The sequence below is a fragment of the Nyctereutes procyonoides genome, unplaced genomic scaffold, assembly GCF_905146905.1.
Source record: "Nyctereutes procyonoides isolate TBG_1078 unplaced genomic scaffold, NYPRO_anot_genome, whole genome shotgun sequence".
Taxonomy (NCBI): Eukaryota; Metazoa; Chordata; class Mammalia; order Carnivora; family Canidae; genus Nyctereutes; species Nyctereutes procyonoides.
Window position 1 is genome coordinate 26,858,640 of NW_026575051.1, and position 21,186 is coordinate 26,879,825.

At 36.8% G+C, this 21,186-nt stretch overlaps 2 protein-coding genes across 2 annotated transcripts; one reads left to right on the plus strand and one right to left on the minus strand.

Moving 5' to 3' along the window:
* Positions 1 to 325: 325 nt before the first annotated feature.
* LGSN (lengsin, lens protein with glutamine synthetase domain) lies at positions 326 to 15,720 on the minus strand. Its single transcript, XM_055329610.1, has 5 exons — positions 15,712 to 15,720; positions 15,250 to 15,379; positions 14,232 to 14,429; positions 7,856 to 8,022; positions 326 to 1,663 (listed from the first exon to the last, which is right to left on the minus strand). The coding sequence occupies exons 1-5, from the start codon at positions 15,718 to 15,720 to the stop codon at positions 464 to 466; spliced, it is 1,704 nt and encodes a 567-aa protein (XP_055185585.1). The 3' UTR covers positions 326 to 463.
* Positions 15,721 to 18,269: 2,549 nt separating this feature from the next.
* On the plus strand, positions 18,270 to 19,294 carry LOC129512782 (28S ribosomal protein S33, mitochondrial). The gene has a single exon (XM_055330327.1). The coding sequence runs from the start codon at positions 18,321 to 18,323 to the stop codon at positions 18,639 to 18,641; it is 321 nt and encodes a 106-aa protein (XP_055186302.1). The 5' UTR covers positions 18,270 to 18,320; the 3' UTR covers positions 18,642 to 19,294.
* The last annotated feature ends 1,892 nt before the right edge of the window (positions 19,295 to 21,186 follow it).

A 21,186-nucleotide genomic window follows, 5' to 3' on the forward strand; every position in this document is an offset into this window, starting at 1 on the left:
CCTATATATGTTGAGATTAGTGAGATTGCATTAGTAAGCATTTTTTTCTCCCTGGCAGTCACAATGTATGTGCATGATTGAAATTCTCCTTTTTTTTTTTTTTTTGGTCGTTTAAATTTTGCTATGTAATTCTTAAGACTTTTTTATTGTGTGAAGGTATCTGTTCCCTGAAATAACTGAAGGTTTCAATCTAGGTCAACATACACAGAGGAAATGATGACTGACTAACGAGACCTGGGAAATTTGCATATTACAGCTGCACCACAACTTTATTGTTTGTTTCTACTATCAGAATCCTCTTGGCAGTCCCATGTCATCTGTCAAGTATTCCACCAAGACAAAGAAGAGCGAAAGCATATGTAGTCTTTTTGTTGTTGATGATAAAAATCCAATCTTTTCTTCCTGGGAGATCAGCTACTTAAGTAAAAGTCACATCTCCAAAAGAATAGTTAAGGGTTCTATCCTAAATAAAATACTCTAAGAATTTATTTCTCTCGGCATCTGTTTCTTCATTTTCCAAATCATATTTTTTCATGGCAACAAAATAGCGAATAAACGTTTCCCCCAGAGCCTGTCTCAAACATTGATCTTCCTCCAGCGCCACAAGAGCATCTTCCAGTTTCAAGGGGATCTCGGAAGATTTTGACGGATAGAAGTCCGTGCTGTCATCTGGACTGGCCAAGACACCATCGCTGCTTTGAAGTCCATCCAAGCCCGCAGCGACAGTCGCCGCCAGCACCAGGTAAGGATTTGCAGTGGCTGAGCCCAGTTTATTTTCTATCCGGGTGCCTTTCTCACCATGACACTTGATATTAAAAGCACAGCTGTTATCATTGTATCCCCATGTTGCAGGCACGCTCTCCTTGAGGTCTTTACTCTCCTTGGAGTAACGCTTTCGGCAGCTGACAGCAGGAGCCATCAGGCAGCTGAGAGCAGCCGAGTGCTTCAAGAGTCCTGCCAACCATTTTTTCCCCGTGATCGTGAGCTCTTCAATTCCAGAACTACTGCAGAACATATTTTTCTTCCCATCGACATCCCAGAGACTATGAGACAAAATTCCTGAATTGCAAAATCCAGTCTCGATGAAAAAGCTAGCGATGTAATTATATTTCCTTGCCACTTCTTTGACACCTGTTCTGAGGGTAAATGCATTATCAGCTGAACTGATGCCAAATTCAGGCAAAAAACAGATTTCCATCTGACCAGGCCTGGTAGAGGAGGAAAAACTCTCGACATTCGCTCCAGTATGATACAAACCATCAACGAGTTCCTGGATGAAAGGCTGGTCATGATTATTTAGCAATGTGGAGGCAGGAAAAGATATGGTCTTTGAATTGATAATTTCAGGCACAGCAAAAATGCAAAAATCATAGATGAAGGCAGAGAGCAGGGAAAAGCCAGAGTCCTGCAGCTGGCTCAGCTGCCTCTTTGCGATGTACCTTGGGGAAGTCAAAAGAGGCTCGCCAGTCACAGTGAATGTGTCACATATCACTCTTGCAGTTCTCTCAGCCCATGGCAAGACTCTAAAGGTTGAGAGCTCTGGCATTAGGACTATGTCACTATTAAAACATGTTGCTCTTATGTGATCCACTTCATCATCCTTAGGATTTGGTATCAGTTCAAGATAACCTCGGGGCATGCAAACACCATGGATCACTTTTTCCTAAAGAAATGAAAAGACAGAGCAATCAGATTTTGAAACTTGAAAACAAACAAAAAGGGGGGGGGGGACATTGCTAATGAGGAAAAATGTGTTTAACATCCGTTGGTTAACACTAGCTTAATATCAAATAAATTCTAAGTATTTTATTTTTTAAAGATATATTTAATTATTTGAGAGAGAAATAGTGGGAAGGAGAGGCAGAGAAGAGAGGAAGAGATAGAATCCTCAAGCCACAATGGAATATTACTCAGCCATTAGAAACGACAAATACCCACCATTTGCTTCAACGTGGATGGAACTGGAGGGTATTATGCTGAGTGAAGTAAGTCAATCGGAGAAGGACAAACAGTGTATGTTCTCATTCATTTGGGGAATATGAATAATAGTGAAGGGGAATATAAGGGAAGGGAGAAGAAATGTGTGGGAGATATCAGAAAGGGACACAGAACATAAAGACTTCTAACTCTGGGAAATGAACTAGGGGTGGTGGAAGGGGAGGAGGGCGGGGGGTGGGGGTGAATGGGTGACGGGCACGGAGGGGGACACTTGACGGGATGAGCACTGGGTGTTATTCTGTATGTTGGTAAATTGAACACCAATAAAAATTAATTTATAAAAAAAAAAAAAAAAAAAAAAAAGAATCCTCAAGCCAAATCCCTGCTGAATGCAGAGCCCGGATACAGGCTTCATCCCAGGACTCTGAGATCATGACCAGAGCTGAAATCAAGAGTTGGCCACCTGACTGACTGAGCCACCCAGGGGCCCCCAAATTTAAAATATTTTAAAATAAACCCCCAGGTTACTTTTATAAACAGTTCTTAATATTTTTAGCCTTCAAGTCTTCACATGCTTTGAGATCTGAAAATAGCGTCATAAATAGAAGGTACAAAGATCAAGAAAATGTCTTTATAGCAAATGACATAGGTAAAGCTTTGTGAAATTATTTGAAATGATTATTACCTAGTCTTTTTTAAAACACTTTTTATTTTATGGCATAGTTGCTAATACTTTAGAGAAGGTTTTATTTTGGCTTATTCTATTGTAATCCCTATAGTAACTGAGAGTCCTCAGTCCTTCCCAGAGACTTGATTGTGGTTAGTCCTAGAACACACACGACAGTCATCCTAACACCAGAGGAGCCAGATCTGCTGAAAGCTGCACTCCTCTCTTCATTCACTTTTACAACTCAGTAAGAATGAACACATCACAGCCTCAAGGTCCCAGAAACTGCCTGTGAGTGTGGACCTGTATCCTCAAAGCTATAGATCCAAAACGTTGTAGCCTTCAAGTCAACCATGAACTGGGTGTCATCAAATCTGACTTCTAGCCCTAGCTCTTTCACTAATCACTTGCTGGAAGTTAAGCAAATCACTGGACTATGTCAGCTTCCATGTCTGTGAAACAACTGTTAGACTCGATGCTTGCTAAGGCACTTTCTAGCCATATACCTCTTGGGGTTAGTGGATTTGGTCATTTATTTAACTTTTGCTATGTACCAGACAACAGGGATATGATGAGGTTATAAAGTTGAGCAGACATGTGAAACAATTTCTAGAAATTGTGTCATAATATAACAAGGCTTCATGTGTTAAAGGTTATATTAATGGTAGCGAAAAAGCTAACTATAAAGTTTGGTTCCCATAATGTCAATGTATATTATAAAACACACTAACAATCTGTAAGCCAAATTGTTTCTTATGTTACCTCCAACTCAAAGAGTATGGCTACCAAAGAGGAGCTGTTACTAACAGAGATAACCTACTGGTCACTCTTCTGCCTTTGACTGTAACCCATGACCTCTTTCACTTTCCACCATCTATACATAGATTTTCAAATGTCATTTGACTTGGCTGATACAATTCTGCTTTTGCCAGTAATAAAGCTGAGAAAGCCAAGCACTATGCAGTGCCTGCTTAATTTTTTCAATTCCATCAGGGACCTGTACACACACACACACACACACACAAGCATTATAGAATTCTAGAGAACTTTAGTATGAAATCTTTTAATTTGAATTTCTACTGCAAGAAGTAATGTTATTTCCCTACTTTTCAGTTTTTTTTAGTTTGAAAATCTGTATGTTAGTTCTATATATTCCTAAAATGAAGGGTAATGCATTTTATTCATGAGACTTCCAAAAGTTCCTACAATTGAAATCTGTGTTTTATCCACCTGGGTGTGAACAATAGGGAAAAGTTGTTACCATTTCCTTCCCCTATGCTTTCACATATTTAAAGAATAGGAAAAAGAGAGAAAAAAATAAAAATAAAGAATAGGAAAAAGTCACACTTTATTCTTCAAACTATTTAATATGTGTTTTTCTGAGCACTCTTTTTTAACATTGTAATTTCCTTTATTCTTTTTTTTGGACATTCTGAATTCAAACCACTCTTTATTAGTAGTGGGAAATATATATAAACATGTCTTGCTCATGACAACAAATTAAGTTACCTTAAAATGTGTTTCTAAGTACAAAGCACTAGGACAACTTTACACTTCAATGTTGCTCACCAGGGATTCAATAAAAACTCATGTAAAATAGCTCAAATCTGTATGATAACTGAAATTTGGACCACAGTGAAAGCCACCAAACAATTAGTTATAAATTCTATTCTAATATATCATGTTTTGATTAGATCAAAGATAGAAATAATCCACATTATCTGTATATAATTTAAATAGAAATTAGTCTTTTGATGCAACAGAAACAATATAAGTTGGTGGTAAGTTTTAATCAGCTAATGTTTGTAAGGGATTTAGCACAGTGCCAGGCACCTGATAAATTTTCTTTGAAAAGTAGATACCATCAGAGTTTCCCAATTTGGCTTTTTCCAATTACACAGCAGTCTTTTCCTCTATTCTTAGTAGGTGGCTTGTTTTAAGAAGAAATCAATCTTGTTGTTTTTTTTTTTAATTAGAAAGGATACTTAGCTCAAATAAAGAATAAAAAGAAATATAAAAGCTGAGCTGAAAAAAAAAAAAAAAGCTGAGCTGGGGGCACCTGGCTGGCTGAGTCAGTGGAGCATGCAACTCTTGATGTTAGGGTTGTGGGTTTGAGCCCCATGTTGGCTGTGGAGATTATTGAAAAATAAAATATTTTTTAAAAAGCTGAGCTGGAGACTGTAGGTACAGTAAGAAAGAGACAATAAAGCAGAGAGAAAGGGAGAGGAGGAAAAGGAGGGGGAGGAGGAGAATAGGAACTGGAAGTGAAGAATCACAGGTGAACATCCCAGCTCTGTCTCTAATTATGGGTATAATTTTAAGAAAGCTTTCCTCAACTTTTCTGGGCCTCACTTCACTCATCTACAAATGAAGAAGATGGATTATATTCTCTTATATTCCCTTTAAGGGTCTAACAATAATTTTTAAATTGACATCTGTTTTCCACAAATAGAAAGAGGTTTAAAAATTACTTTAGGAGGATGGAAATTACTTTTCACTAAGTTATAGGCAAATTTAAATCATGGACTCCACTCTTTATTTAATGAGTTCCCCATACAGAATTGTGTTTATAAACAAACACATGTTGTTTATATTGTTTTACACGGCTGAACTTGTTTTTTATGTCCATTTGCAATAAATTTTCCAAAATGAATTATTTAATTTTAAATTACAAATACTTGTGATGTCAGTATTCACTATTACCTATACTTCACAAGTTCCAAAATGAATTTAAAATGTTTTGTTAGGGATCCCTGGGTGGCGCAGCGGTTTGGTGCCTGCCTTTGGCCCAGGGCGTGATCCTGGAGACCCGGGATCAAATCCCACATCGGGCTCCCAGTGCATGGAGCCTGCTTCTCCCTCTGTCTGTGTCTCTGCCTCTCACTCTCTCTCTCTCTGTGACTATCATAAATAAATAAAAATTAAAAAAAAATTTAAAAAAATAAAATAAAATGTTTTGTTAAAAAATAGATACCATATGATCATTAAATAAGAATAAGATAATGACTGGGTAATGAAATGAGAAAGTGAGCTTGTATTAGCAAACTAAGGCTAAAAATAAATGCAGCAATTGAGAGGAAGTATGACAAGATATATTAAAATTCTGATGATAGACAAACTTTTTCCCCTCATAAACTCCAGGGAAAAAAATGATTCTAATATATTGGACACTGAACAAGATAATGAAAAGTATTTTCAATAGTATTAAAAAAAAAGAAATGCAAACATTTTCTTTCTATGTCAATTATATCAATCCCCAGCAAGTAGAGGGAGCACATTAAATTATATTTTCATAAGAGTTTCTTTGAGGAACTAGAATAATACTCCAAATATGTAACTTTGAGATGCCATTAGTGGAATAGAAGATTAGGATTTGACAAAAACTGAATAGCAAACAATTTTATATTGAGGTCTCTGGCAAGTGCCTGAAGTGCCAGTTGTGTTTTCTTATTGATTGAAAGAAATTCATATAAATTAGATTCTCAGCCAGTTCACAGTAAATTTCACATTTTCTTATCAAAATTAGCCAACATGTATTCTTCCCTGAATGAAGAGAAAATAATGTCTGCAGGCAGGTCTAAATGATTTCTTAAAAGACAAATATGGGGATTTTTGTTTCTTTTTTATTGTTGTTAAGTATAGTTGACATACAATGTTATATCAGTTTCAGGTGTACAACATAGTGATTTGACAATTGTATACATTATTCTGTGCTCACCAAGAGAAGTGCAGTCACCATGCAATGTTATTACAATAGTGTTGGCTATATTCCCTGTGCTGCACTTTTCATCCCCATGACTTATTTATAACTGAAAGTTTTGTACCTCTTCATTGCCCTCACCTATTTCACCCATCCTCTACCCTTGGGAAACTATCAGTTTGTTTTCTGCATTAATGACTCTGTTTCAGTTTGTTCATTTGTTTTATTTTTTTAGATTCCACATGTAAGTGAAATCATATAATACTTGTCTTTTTTCTTTCAGACTTATTTCACTTAACCTGACACCCCCTGGTTCCATCCATGCTGTCACAAATGGTAAGATCTCATCATTTTATGGCTGAGAAATAGTTCATTATATATGTATACTACATCTTCTTTATTCATTTATCAATGGACACTTGAGCTGCTTCTATATCTTTGCTATTGTAAATAAGGCTGCAATAAACATAGGGGTACATGGATCTTTTTCAGTTTTGGAGGATAAATACCCAGTAATGGAATTACCAGATGGTTTGGTATTTCTACTTTTAATTTTTTGAGTAACCTCCATACTGTGATTTTCCACAGTGCTTACACCAATTTACATTCCCAACAACAGTGCACAAGCATTCCCTTTTCTCCACATCCTTGCCAACACTTATTATTTCTTGTCTTTTTGATACCAGCCATTCTGACTGGTGAGAGGTAATAATATCTCATTGTGATTTTGATTTGCATTTCACTGATGATGAGTGAGGTTGAGCATTTTTAGTAAACAAATTTGAAACTGTTGGAATTATCTCAAAAAGTGTTTTTGATGATGCTCAATGTTTCCCAACATAATACAAATGAGAAAATTATAATTAAAATAAATTTGGAGGTTGTTTAACTTTTATATTTTCCTATATAATACTTACTGATGTCCCTTCCTTCTAAGAAATGTTTCAGTGACACAACAAATCAGTCAATAAAATAAATACATGACATAAACTGAAAAATCTCAGAAAGTCTCAAAACATATTCAAAAGACAACATTTCTTGGTATCACTATTTTCAAGAACTTAATAGTATTTATTAAGTCATCCAACAACAATAGTGTATTTTTTTATCAGAATTAGAAGCTGAAAGGGATATGCTTTCTACCTAGCAAATTTTAATCTTTTTTTTTCTCATTTTATATTTGCTCTTGGGTCTTCGTTGCAATTTTCTCATGTCAAACAAAATATAATCTCCATAATTGCAGTAAGGGAGAGAAGATAATTCTATGGAGGCAAATTATTCAAGGCAGAAAGACTAAAATTACCAGTCTCAATTAGTTTTGTATTTCTATGGGTAAAGGAATTGCTGTTTGAGCCCTGAAAGTGTATGTTCAGCTCCTTAGGGAGCAATGATGTGTTTGGAGAGGGACAAGGGAGAAACAAAATAAATTATTGGTTTTCACCTTTAGTTACTGTATAGATTACAAGAAAATAAGATAGAGTAGTAAGGACCATTTGCTTGCTTACAGTCATGAAATTACATTCAATCATAACTCTATCTGTAAAACTCACTTGGAAAAAGTGTGCAGGGATACTCTTCGATCTGGACACACCATGAAGGTCTGTGGCTTCAAATCTCACAAATTGAAGGTGATTCTTGGCCATCTCTTGTTTAATGTGCTTCATTCTAGAGGAGAGGTGAGGTGTGGTCGGAATTTGAGTGTCCTCCCAGGTGTTATCTGTAGAATAGAAGATGGCCCTAAGACATTAGATCATGATGAATTGAAAAGCAAAAGGAGGCCACAGAGTAGTCTAATCATCATGATTGTCGACAAAATCATCACATACTCATGTCATTGACTTACAATTGGAGATTTTACCTTTCAAACTCTGCCTTTACCATAATCCCAAGAACATGATCTCTAAACAGCCTAAGAGATTGTTTGGCACTTGGGGCTAAGTGAAAGTTAAGTTACTTGCATAAGCATAGAGCAATATCATATGTAAGTACTTAACTGAAAATGCCTTTGCTTATGGAAGTTAGGATACATTTGCATAACTGGACAGCTTGGGCACCATACAAGTCTGCATGCAGATCATTGAAAAAACTGAGCTTCTTGAACTAACTGATAATACCTAAATTAAAAGTTCTTGTATGTTTAAGGGCAACATTGTTTGGTTTTTGTTTATTTTCTGCAGATCTGCATTTTTTTGTTTTGTTTGCCAAAAGGGCTTTATGATAGCAGCTGAATCTAAGACATCTACATGTCTCTGTCAGATTTAAACTTTAAAATCAGTATAAATGAGCAAACAAAATTATTTTTCAAGGGTAAGAGTGTAAGAAATGGAAAATCTAGACTGATTACTCAATATTAAAAACAGAAATCTAAATATATATATATACATATGTATGTATATGTATGTATGTGTGTGTGTGTATATATATATATATATATATATATATATATACATATAAAGATAGACTACAAATTCCAAAACTTCAGAGCTAGAAGAGAGTTTGGCAATAAATTACCTAATGCAACTGACTTGCTAGCTTGAGTCCCAGAGAGGTAGGTACAGTGACGTAGTCCAAATTATTTTCAGTTCATTGCCAAAACTGAAGCTACAAACCAGACCTCTTAACTCCCAGTGGGTGACTCATCACCTTAAAATGAATGAATGTATCTTAAACATATAAAAGGGTCAGGCACATAGTACACGTCACAAATGTTAGCTACCGTCCAAACTTTCGGAGAAGTAGCAGACGGTAGAGATTCAGCACAAACACTGAAGTCATCTGCCTCCCTCAGAATCCTGCTTGTGCCCTAGATGTTTTCTTACTTCTCTGAGCCTGGGCTTTCTCACTGATACAATATTATCCACTTCATAGGTTTGTTGTGACAATTAAGCAAGTCATTTAACAGTTCCCGGCAGACATTAAGCACCATATAAGTGCTTCTTAAACACATAAAGTGAACACAATTACTCTAACCCTTACTAGGGATCATAGTACCGTGATCATGTCTGAATCTGAATTCCCATCAATCTGTCACATCACTGATGACAAGCAGCTATAATTTTAAAATGATACCTGAATATCCTTTTTTGAGATATAATTGGCTATAGAAATAAGCATAAAGATTGACAGGTTAAAAAACACAGATTAAGTAGATTTTAAGTACATGAAGCATGAGGAAAACAAATTACTAGTTGCCACCTATACAAATATATTAGAGATAATGTCCTGTCACTGATACATTTGGCTACTCTGAGACTCCTGAGGCTTTATAACTACCTCCCATTTAACACAAACAATTAAGCTGTAGCAATTACAATGTTTCATGCTAAATTAGCAGTTGCTGTCTTCCCAACCTATCCTGAAGTATTGGGAGTTTTGCCCAAGTTGAACAATTCTCCTCACTGAAAAATGAAATTTACAGGCACCTGAAAATATGGAATATTTCTGAAAAGCAGTATTCTAAAAATAATAAGGACTTATATATAAGCTATAAATATTTTAACAACATAAAAAATCAGTAGGCATCTCCTATTAAAGGAGTAAAGTCATTTTATTGGCTCACCAGTAATATGATCACAGCCAGTCTTATTAATTCTTTGTCTTATCTATATCTTCTAAAGTTTGTAAAATAAATATGCATCCACTCAAGACAGGTTGTTTGGTTACCATATACTATTTATATTGGACATATATCTAGGGCTGGACAATATACTTCTTGTATTTGTTTGCCAGGGCTGCCCTAATAAATACCACAGACCAGGTGGCTAAAACAGAAATGTTATGTTCTTACAGTTCCAGAGGGTAGAAGTCTAAGGTCAAAGTGTCAACCATATTGGTCTCTTCTGAGAGCCTCTCTCGTTGGCTTGTAAATGGCTATCTTCGTCACATGATCTTCCCTCTGTTTGTGGGTGTTCTAATCTTCTCTTCGTATGAACACCCGTCATGTTGGATTAGAGTCCCCCCCCCCATAGACTTCATTTAACATTGATTACTTCTTTTAAACCCTATCTCCAAATACAGTCACGATGTGAGGTGTGATGGGATAGGACTCCAACCACCTATGAATGGGGGGAAACATAATTCAGCCCATAATATATCATCCCATTTCCATTTTCTTCAGAGTCCTTATCACCACCCACCATATTGTGTAATCACATGTTTACTTTCTGTCCTTTCCCCCTGCAGGTCAGTTCTAGGAGAATAGGGGCTCAGCTTCACCTGCTGCTATCAGTGCCTGCAGCAATATAAAAGTATCATAGATGCTCAATGACTAGTCCTTTAACAAGGGGTTTGTGAGTAAATTAATTAATACAGCCTGGGTGATTTGACCTTGTCTAATTAACAAATAGAAATTGTCATCACATATTTTGGTAAGTATCTTAAGTATCATTTTATTCATTTGAAAGTTTAATTCTTTCACCAAATATGAGAACTCTATCCAATCTAATTTCATTTACAAGGAATCAACCAATCTTACTGAATCATTGTCTGAATTTCTTTTCTTCAAATAAATCATACTTGTTAGTTACAATTAAACCTTTTGGTCAGACCTTCCCAGATGCACATGATGAATAGCAGGCAGATAATTGCTAGTTTGGGGACTCATTTGTTTTTCTTACAGTATAGTTCCTGGGAGGTGTTCTCCTTTCCCATCCCCTCAGAAGACTAATAAATTAAATCAATCTGCTTTAATAGAGGAAGTTTTCCTGCTGTAAGTGTTGGGGCGGGGGGACACTAAAAAAATTAAAATAAAACCTCAAAGCTCTATAGCAACTAGAAGACCTTGGAGAAATGTTGCCTGTGTTCAGTGATGATGAGGACATATTTCAGTTATAGCAGACAAGCTGTGATCGCTTATAAAGGCAGATTGAATAGGCTTTTGAGCATTCAGAAATATCAGTCCATAAAGGAGAAAGTGCATTCAGAAGTAAATACTCTGCAACACATTTATTTAGCTTATGGAATGCTCGGGATGATATGCCATACTACTTTCCCAGGACCTGCTCTCCTTCATCCACATGGCTGCTTTGAGAGACACCCTCTCAGAGTAAATGTGACCCCACCTCCCGTCACAGCATGTTAGCCCAGATAGCAGAATAACCAAGTAAAAGCAGGAACAAAAAGCAAAAACAGTAAAAAAAAACTGGAGAGGAGGAGCTTTTCTTTGAAAAAAAAAAATTTTTTAAAACGTCAGAAATGGGATGCCTGGGTGGCTCAGCAGTTGAGCGTCTGACTTTGGTTCAGGGCATGATCCCAGAATCCCGGGATCGGGTCCCACAACAGGCTCCCCACATAGAGCCTGCTTTCCCTCTGCCTATGTCTCTGCCTCTCTCTGTGTGTGTTTCTCATGGATAAATAAATAAAATCTTTTTTAAAAAATAAATAAATAAAAATAAAACATCAGAGAAGAAAACACCATGTTAAAATTTCTAACACTTATTGAGGAGTAGATTTTCATATTCATCTTTAAATTCTGTATTAGTGGTTTGTTTAAAGCTATAAACTTTTTGGTACTTTGGGTCTATTAAGAAACAATCTAGCCTGGGGCCAAAGAGGGAGCTTCTGAATTAACCAAGTTAAGTGAATAATGATGCCCATTCTCATAGTCACAGTCAGTTGGTACAGAGAGTTTGTGACACAAGTTTCTTCTTCATATTTTTTTTTGATTGAAGACTAAGAAATGGTCAATTTCATCTCAGTGTTATGGCAGAGACTATATAAAACAAGGGTCACAAACTGGAAGAGCCAATGTGGCCAGCAGATGTTTTCTTACTAGTGGTCCCACTGTTTGGAAACTTTTAGAATAGTCAGCACTTAAATATCTGAACATTTCATACAAAAATCTTGAGTTCAAGCTTCTCTTGAAGAAATTAAATTTGGTAACACTGGGTGGTTATTTCTCCATAGCAACCACTGGCTAGTGCTCTGAGGTGGCCCGAAATGGGGCGTGTATCCTCTAATTCATGGATTGGCAAATGTTTTCTATAAAGGGCCAGATAGTAAATATTTGCAGCTCTGTAAGCCATATGGTATCTGTTGCAACTTTTCAACTGTGCCTTTGTAACACAAAAGCAGTCATAGACAATACACAAACTTTTACAAATAATGGCCAGCAGGCTGAATTTGGCGTGTGGGCCGCCATTTGTCAATGTCTGCTGTAGTTTCTCACAGCCAGCATTATTGACCGTTTCCTTATGCCAGCTCACCTCACTCACTTGTATTATTTACCTGGCCCCTGTGCCATTTGTGTTAATAGTGGAAATGTCGTGGTAGGCAGAACTGCCCCACAAATATGTTCACATCTTGAGCCCTGAAACCTGCAGAATATGTTAAAATGCAGGCCAAAAGGGACTTTGCAAATGCAATTAAGGACATAAACCTCAAAATAGGGATACTGTCTTAGATTGTCCTGGGTTCTTAAAAGCAGAGAACTTTCTCCAGCTGTAAGCAGAAAAGAGGTATGGAAGAAGGAAAATTTTGAGAGGTTCCAAACATAGGTATTTGAGGGATCATCTTGGTCCTAAGACACAGGACCAGAGAGAGGCTTCCAAGAGCTGAGTGCCACCCCAGAGGAGCGCCAGCAAGGAATCAATACTCAGTCCAACACCCCCAAGGAACTGGATTCTCCCAATAATCTGAACAAACTCCCTAGAGTCTCTCGATAAGAATCCAGATCCAACCCCTTGACTTCAATCTTGCAAAATCTGAAACAGAGAAACTAGCTGAATCAACCCAGACTTCTGGCATATAGAACTACAAGGTAATGAATTGTGTTCTCTTAAGTTACTAAATTTGTGGTGATTCTTTATGCTGGCAATAGAAAACAAATACATATGGAATTCGGACAGTGTTCACTTCCCAGGCTCTAGTTCCTCCTTAGTCCCTGTGTGTAATAAGGAATTTAACCTTGCCAAAGAAGACCTCTTTACCCTTTGCTCCTGAATGATAGTCTGGAGTGTCCTGCCTAACAAGAGTGTCTTTGTTTACCTGGGGCTTCTGGGCCACAGTAGAAAATCCAATAATGTCATTTATCCTGGAAGCTTTGAGTCATATGGTATCCGCTTGATTCCCAGAGAAGCTGGAAACTGTGGTCAGCCCCATGAAGCCCCACTGTAGAGCCTCAAAAAAAAAAAAAAAAAAAAAAAAAAAAAAAAAAACAAACAAAACAAAAAACTGGACACCAAGACTGAGGTGAGATTCCCTGCTTGTCAATACTCCATGCATATTGTTACATATCATTGCCAAAAGAGTGGTGCTGTCCATGACTCCACTGGGAGAAACAAATAGAATCTCCATGCTTAAAGCTTTCCTGTATTTTCCCCACTGGACCTCTTCCCTTGGCTGATTTTAATCTGTATTTGTTCACTGTAATAAACTATAACCTTGAGTAATAATTTTCAGTGAGTTCTGTGAGTCCTTATAGCAAAACTAGGGTTAGTCTTAGGGAATTCCCTAACTTCCAATTGATCTTAGTAGTGAGGGGTAGCCTCATGGACCCTGTCCTAACTTCACATACTGCTGTATTTCTGCCTTCCAAACCTTGTTTGTTCAATCCTTTCATCATGGATTCCCTTGTGAAATAAATACCTCATTTTAACTAGTTTCCTCTTAACTCAGTCCCAGAGATTTTTAACCAATGCACTGATAGGCCAAAATAGTTGTATCACTATTGATAAGCCAGAAACTTAAAACAACAAAATTTCACTTTTAGAAAAGGCTAGGAAGATCATTCATTGCAGCCCTTCCATTTTCTAAATGAGCAGCCTAGTGGTTAAAGAAAACTATAAAGTCTTTTATAAATGATAGTTATAAAAATTCTTCTGACTCCCAGACTGGCATTCCTCAATCAATGCCTCATTATCTGTAAATCAAATACAAATTTGGGATTAGTGGCTAGAATCATATGTCAGTTTGTTTCTGAGTCCTTACCAGCATGGTTGGAGTTTGTGTTAAATTCACTACAAGGAGCACTGGCTGATGTTTTGAGGGGTGATGGTTTTATCACTGTCGTCTGATTCTCAGAGTCCTTGTCATCTTGTGGTAGATGAGAGTCTGCAGAGCCAGGTCCCACAACTGGTTTGCTCATATTCTCCAACTTGTGGCACACCATTTGGCTTCTGATCCTTTCTTTAATAATAAAGAAAAATGTTAAAACACATTGCCTTTGTTTTCAACTGTATTTTAACATGATATGGAGAGGAATCTTTAAGAAAAGAATATATTTCTAATATATATATATATATATATTTCTAATATATATATATATATATATATATTTCTAATATATATATATATATATATATTTCTAGGCAGTGACATACCAAATGAAGGGCAATGGTCTGCCCTAGTTGTGGACCAGAAGGGAGTGTGTTGTCTGTAGAAAGTTTAAAAACAATAGTAATATCGACAAAAGCTCTGATTGCTTTTTACTGTTACCATACATTGGCCATTCCTACTGCCCCTGCCTTGGAACACCACTGTTCTTGGATTGGGTCTCTTGTTCAATTAATTCGTAGGTTCAGCACTGTTTCAGATCTACTGAGTCAAGTTGGAATTCTAGCATGTGATATGAAAACTTGTTCCACATCTTTATTGTGGTCTCCCAAGTCCTTAGTAATGATCCTTGCACTCAAGTCCCAGAGCAGACATATGTTTCCCTTCTTATGCATACGTTCCTTCTGTTGTGTTCTTTTTCCCTGCTCCCCCACCTCCACTACCTCCTAGTTCTGTTCCCTTTAAATTCTGAATATTTTGATTGCTTATTTTTATATATTTACATTATACCCTTACATTTGGTATCTTGTACACTGCCTATATAGAAATAAATTTTATTCCCTTGTTTTTGCTTCTCCCTTAGATGAAAAGAAAACGTTTTAGGAAAAAGAAAACCAAATAGAGATTGTCATTGACATCATATATTCCTAAGAGATCATAAGAGCTAAGATACCTTTTGAGTTTGATACATCCATTTCTCCTACTTCAGTTGAAAAAATATGTTGTTTTGTGACTTTCTTTCTTGTTCTTCTTAATTTACTCATCCTGCTGGCTTCAGTCTCATTACCTTCATCTCTCGTATTCTGTAATAATTAATAAACAAAAGGCCAAATAACAGATCATGCATGCAACTAAATTTGGATGTCAAGAAAGCATGGCAATTGCATAGCTAAGTTTTAAAGTGAATATAAGAGATTTTTACAAAGAGGTAAATTTTGTCACTTCCATATGCTCTTGAATAATTCAAAATTTAAAAGTCTAATATTTTGCTTACAGTCTGGATATTCTACAGTCCTTTTATATGGGTATAGAAGTGTCATTAAATAAATTAAGATCTTGTCCAACTAGTGAAGATTTTTATGTTTATTTTTTACCCTGGGATATTTTATATTATCCATTCCTAAAAATATTTTACCAAATCCATTTCAGCTTCAAAGTCCTCTTTTTATGACTTCCATCTTTTTTAGGATCTCAAACCTTTTGGCCAGAAGCACAAGTACCTGAAGAATTAGATTTTATTCTCTCTTTTTTCTTACACTCATCCTTATTGTATCCATATTTACTTGAAAAAAAAAGCAGTTGCATTCATAAAATACTATTTTGTATTTGTAAAACAAATATTATACTTAAATAGTTTTATGGCTTGGGAAAACCTAAAAAAACATTTTAAAACAAAATAGCCTAAAAAAATAGCCTAACTTTTACAATCTAGTTCTCATCCTTGACAGAATTTCTTGATATACCTGTCGAGGACTATTCCCAGCATGGAGCTGGGCGGTGAAGCAGGGGCTGAGGGGTGAAAAGCTCCTGCATCTCTACACTAACAGTGGGAAGAATCACCCCTGCAGTCCCAGGACACAAAAGCTAACACTGGAAAAAAAAAAAAAAGAAGAAGAAAAAGAAAAAAGAAAAAGAAAAAAAAGAAAGAAAACAAAAAAAGCTGACATTGCTGTTTTTTGTTTTCTGCAAACCCTTTTTGTACTTTGAAGGAGGAGGAAAGGAGCAGGGATAGAGTCAATAACTGTAGTCTAAAATGTTTTGAGCTATTGTCTTTTTGAAGAGCAGGTTCTGAAAGTTTCCACATCTGGGAGCAAGTTATAAATATGCGTCCAGAGTGGTTACTGGGGAACAGCTGCACACATTTGTCGATACCAATTCACTCTCTAAAAGCTAAAATAAGTAAAAAGAATTGAACTTGTATTTATATGTAATTATGATACATTGTTATTATTGTTACTATGTTTAAAAAAGATATTTCATAGGATAAAATCTTTCATGTCATCTTAAAATTTCACATCTTAGAATATTGTGGTTCCTTTTACCCCAGATAATTTTATATTTGGATGATGTGATACTTCTTGCAAGATATAGTTTATTTTTTTCTATCAGCTTATTATTTTATTTAAATATTTTCCCAATACACTTCTCATAGAATTCTGACAGTGATATACTGGCCTTATTGTACATAGTCACTATCTTCAAAATTGCATTGCCAGAAATATACATTTTATAATTGTACTTTTTGGTAAGTGTTTTTATAAACAAATGACTCTAGCTTTATTAAGAAGTCTTGTTTAGGGGTGCCTGGGTGGCACAGTCACTTAAGATTCTAACTCCTGGTTTCAGGCTTGAGTCATGAAATAGAGTCCCACATTGGGCTCAGTGGGGAGTCGACTGTAGGATTCTCTCCCTCTACCTCTTCCCTCCTCACCCCTCGCTTGTGCACTTTCTCTCTGTAAAATAAAATAAATCTTTAAAAAAAGTCTTGTTTAGAAATGAAATACTTGGTCAGGTATATAAATATGAAAGGTAATTGAGTAAACTAACATTTGTGTTAACTTTTCCATTAAGGATCCTCTCACATACAAATTAAAGGAATCAAATGAGATAGACTTTCTTTCAGCTTCAAACTCTAACCTCATGCATCTGAGTGGCTCAGTGGTTGAGCATCTGCCTTCCGCTCAGGTCATGATCCTGGGGTCCTGGGATCGAATCCCACATCAGACTCCCAGGAGGGAGCCTGCTTCTCCTTCTGCCTATGTCTCTGCCTCTCTCTGTGTGTTTCTCATGAATTAATAAATAAAATCTTAAAAAAAAAAAACCTCTAACCTCAATTGAATAACAATGTGCTAAAACTGAGCACTTTGTCAGACACATTTTTCAGCATAACCCTTAAGGTAACAGAATCTCCATTTTACAAATGAGAAAAGTGAGACCTAAAATAACTTGCCCGAGGCCACAGAAGTGAATGAGATGCAGTTTACAAACAGGTCTTCTAATTTCCAAAATGCCATTCTACTTCCTAAATGCCAGAGATTCAAGTTTAGAGAGGATTCATTTTAATAACGTTCACCTGCTTTCATAGAAACCAGATCAAAAGGGAAAGTTTAAGAAAAAAAAAAAAGATAATTCACCTCATTACTAACCTGAGATTTTTACCAATTAAAGCCCAAGAACTAAGTCATAATTCATGCCTCTAACTCCATAAAGATGCTCAAAAGAATTTTTTTCAAATTAAGAATACATTTAGTTCAGTCCTTTGAATTATTTTTTATATACAAGGATGATCAAAGTATAGACACAGCTGTAACAGCTGAACCAAATTTATTAGATCCTTGGCTTATCCTGACCCCAGTAGAATGTTTTTGTTCTCCTAAATCTTTCAATTATATTTGGTTACAATATGAATAATATATCAGTAAAAAAGCCAACTAGCCAAGATTCATGAAGTTTGCATTCTAATTCTGACTTTTCCACTGAGTTGCAAGTCCTTCAGGAGCCTTGTCATTTTCATCTGTAAACACTGCTATAAATATAAATATACCCAGCAATTATATTCACATTTACAAGTATTTTCATAATCAGGCAATATTTTAAATTTAATTTAATACAACAACATCAAAGGAACATTTATTATTGCCTACATTTTGCCAAAGCAGATATAGGTCCATAGAAGTTAAGTGATTTGGGAGAGGGGCGCGTGGGAGAGGAAGGTCGCGAGGAGGGCCTCTTGCTGCTCAGGAAATGTCTTCCCTTTCAGAATATGCCTTGCGCATGACTCGTCTGAGCGCCCGGCTGTTCGGTGAAATTGCCAGGCCTACTGACTCCAAATCAATGAAAGTGGTGAAACTGTTTAGTGAGCAGCCTTTGGCCAAGAGGAAGGAGACTTATGACTGGTATCCAAATCACAACACTTATTTTGCACTCATGGGGACACTACGTTTCCTTGGCCTCTATAGAGATGAGCATCAGGACTTCAAGGATGAGCAGCTGCGTCTCAAGAAGCTTCGTGGCAAAGGAAAACCTAGGAAAGGAGAAGGGAAAAGAGCCACAAAAAAGAAATAGTGCTGGTCCATCAGAAGAGAAAAGTTCTTCCTCAGCAGCTGACCACAGAAGAAGGTGTATTTATCTTTCTACTTGCTGGAGGAGTGTGAGCTTCTGAGACTGAAGAGTATTTGGAGGAACATGATCATTTCTGTGTTGAAGTCCAATTCAGTCGAGTTGTAACTGGTTCCTTGGACACTTTCTAATTCTGCAAAGTTACTCTGGCTTTGGTTTTATACTGTGAGGTTTACCTCTTTCTCTGGAGAAATGAATGCATAGGTGGTTGAAGACAGACTCCTTTGGGGTGGGAATGGAAGGTTGGGATCATGGGAGGAGACTCATTAAATGAGCATCGTTTCATCTCCCCAGGATCCCATTACACCAGCCCTTACCTCTGCCATCCCTCTGGCCCTTCAACCACTGTCTCCACCACCAAGCTCACAAAGTTTCTGAACCGTCCACGTCTCCTTGGAGAGTAGAATCTACTGAGCTAGATTTGGGGGAAAGGCTGTACCTACTAAGAGAGTACTGAGTGTACACTACCTATTGTACATAAGGTACTGGGGCCCTAGTAATACCATGGTTAGCAAGAGAAAACAGTCCCTACCTCATGGAACTTTGAGGGTTGTGTGAAAGATTAATATCATTACATAAATAAAATTGTTTAAATGCTACAGAGGATCCCTAGGTGGCTCAGCAGTTTAGCACCTGCCTTCGGCCCAGGGTGTCATCCTGGAGTCCCAGGATCAAGTCCCACATCAGGCTCCCTGCATGGAGCCTCTTCTCCCTCTGCCTGTGTCTCTGCCTCTCTCTCTCTCTCTCTCTCTCTCTATCTATCTATCTATCTCTATCTCTCTATCTCTCTGTCTCTCATGAATAAATAAATAAATAAAATCTTTAAAAAAAAAAAAAAGAAGTTAAGTGATTTGTTCAAGGTCATATGACAGCCAAGGAAGAATGGGAATTATTTGAGGAGCTTCCCACAGCATTGTACCCAGACAGTTGAACTGGAGGAAATTTCACTTCTATTATATAATGTTATCTGTACAACTGGTAAAACCTTGTTCACTCAACTTCCTCAATTACAGATTTTTTCATTTGCATATTTTTTAATAACTCTTCTCTGTGTAAGGCTTAAAACAACCTTAAGTCACTACCAGCTTTAAACTTCATCAGTCCAAACAGTGAGGCCTATGCAAATTGCTATGGTAAGGCAAAGTCAAAGAGATAAAATAAATAAAACATATCTTTCATAAACAATCTTACAATTTAGTACAAGCAATAAAGTGTTATAGAAATCAAAGTTTCCACATTGTCAAGAAAGAGATATAGGTCGGGGATAGCAAACTCAAATACCAGACAGAAAACAAAGAGACTCAGAGGGCTGGAGAGTGACCACCAAAGCTGACATCTCTTTCCAGGAAGAAGCCTAACTTGGTTCGAGCCAATCACTGCCATGATAAACATGGTCCCAGTGTTGCCAGCTTTAGAATGCCAGTGTTGGCAATCTAAGGAATGCCAAAAGTCTGGATTTTGGTGAAATTTTATGATTTTTAAATGTTAACAAAGTATAAGTAAGGAATAAAGAAGGAAAGAAAGTTTCTCAACTTCCACACAGCCAGGTCTCAAAAAGACTGGAATGCAGTTCAGAATATGCAGCAGTTCTACAGGGGCCTGGTCACAATGATAGCATCAGTGGCCACGTATATTTTCCCTAGCACTGGTATCTAGTGTGGTACTAAGAGATAATGGTCAAAACATTTAACTCTTATTATAGCTGACAAAAATAAAAAACACTTTTATTATATCTACTACATGTCATCTCTCTTCTAAATCCTTTGTATATATCAATTCATTTAGTCTCAAAACAAGCCCTTTTAGATTATGAGGATAACTGAGTCAAAGAAAGACTAATTAACTGGCTCAAAATCACATTTCTCATAATTGGCAAAGATTTGAACCCAGGCAATCAGCTCCAGAGTACGAGCACTTAATGTATCCCTAACGAGTACCATCAGAATATCCCTGCATCACTGCTGGGGTGCTGGGAAGCTAGGGCAAGGTTCTAGAGAGCCCCTACAGGGCCAGATCTTAACTCTTTAGTGGATGGATCGTGAAAACTTACAAAGGCCCAAGAGGATTAGTTGGCTAGATACAGAAGTTAGGAGGCTTGGGAGGAGACAAGGGACTCTTGTCAGCACCTGTTTACCAACTAGTTTAGAAACTTTTCACCAGATGTGCCTGGGTGGCTCAGTTGATTAAGCGTCTGCCTTTGGCTCAGGTCATGACCTCAGGGTCCTGGAATCCAGCCCCATGTTGAGCTCCCTGCTCAGTGAGGAGTCAACTTTTCCCTCTCCCTCTGCCCTTCTCCCACTCATTCTCTCTCTCTCAAATAAATAAATAAAATCTTTTTTAAAAAATAAAAATAAATTTTTCATCATTTGTCAGGCATTCAATAACATAGTTCCAATTTACAGATCTCCTGGTTGCTCCATCATGTTGGATAAGCAGTGCCTGATGTATATAGTAACTACTAAACAGATGTTAATCCTGATTATTATTACAG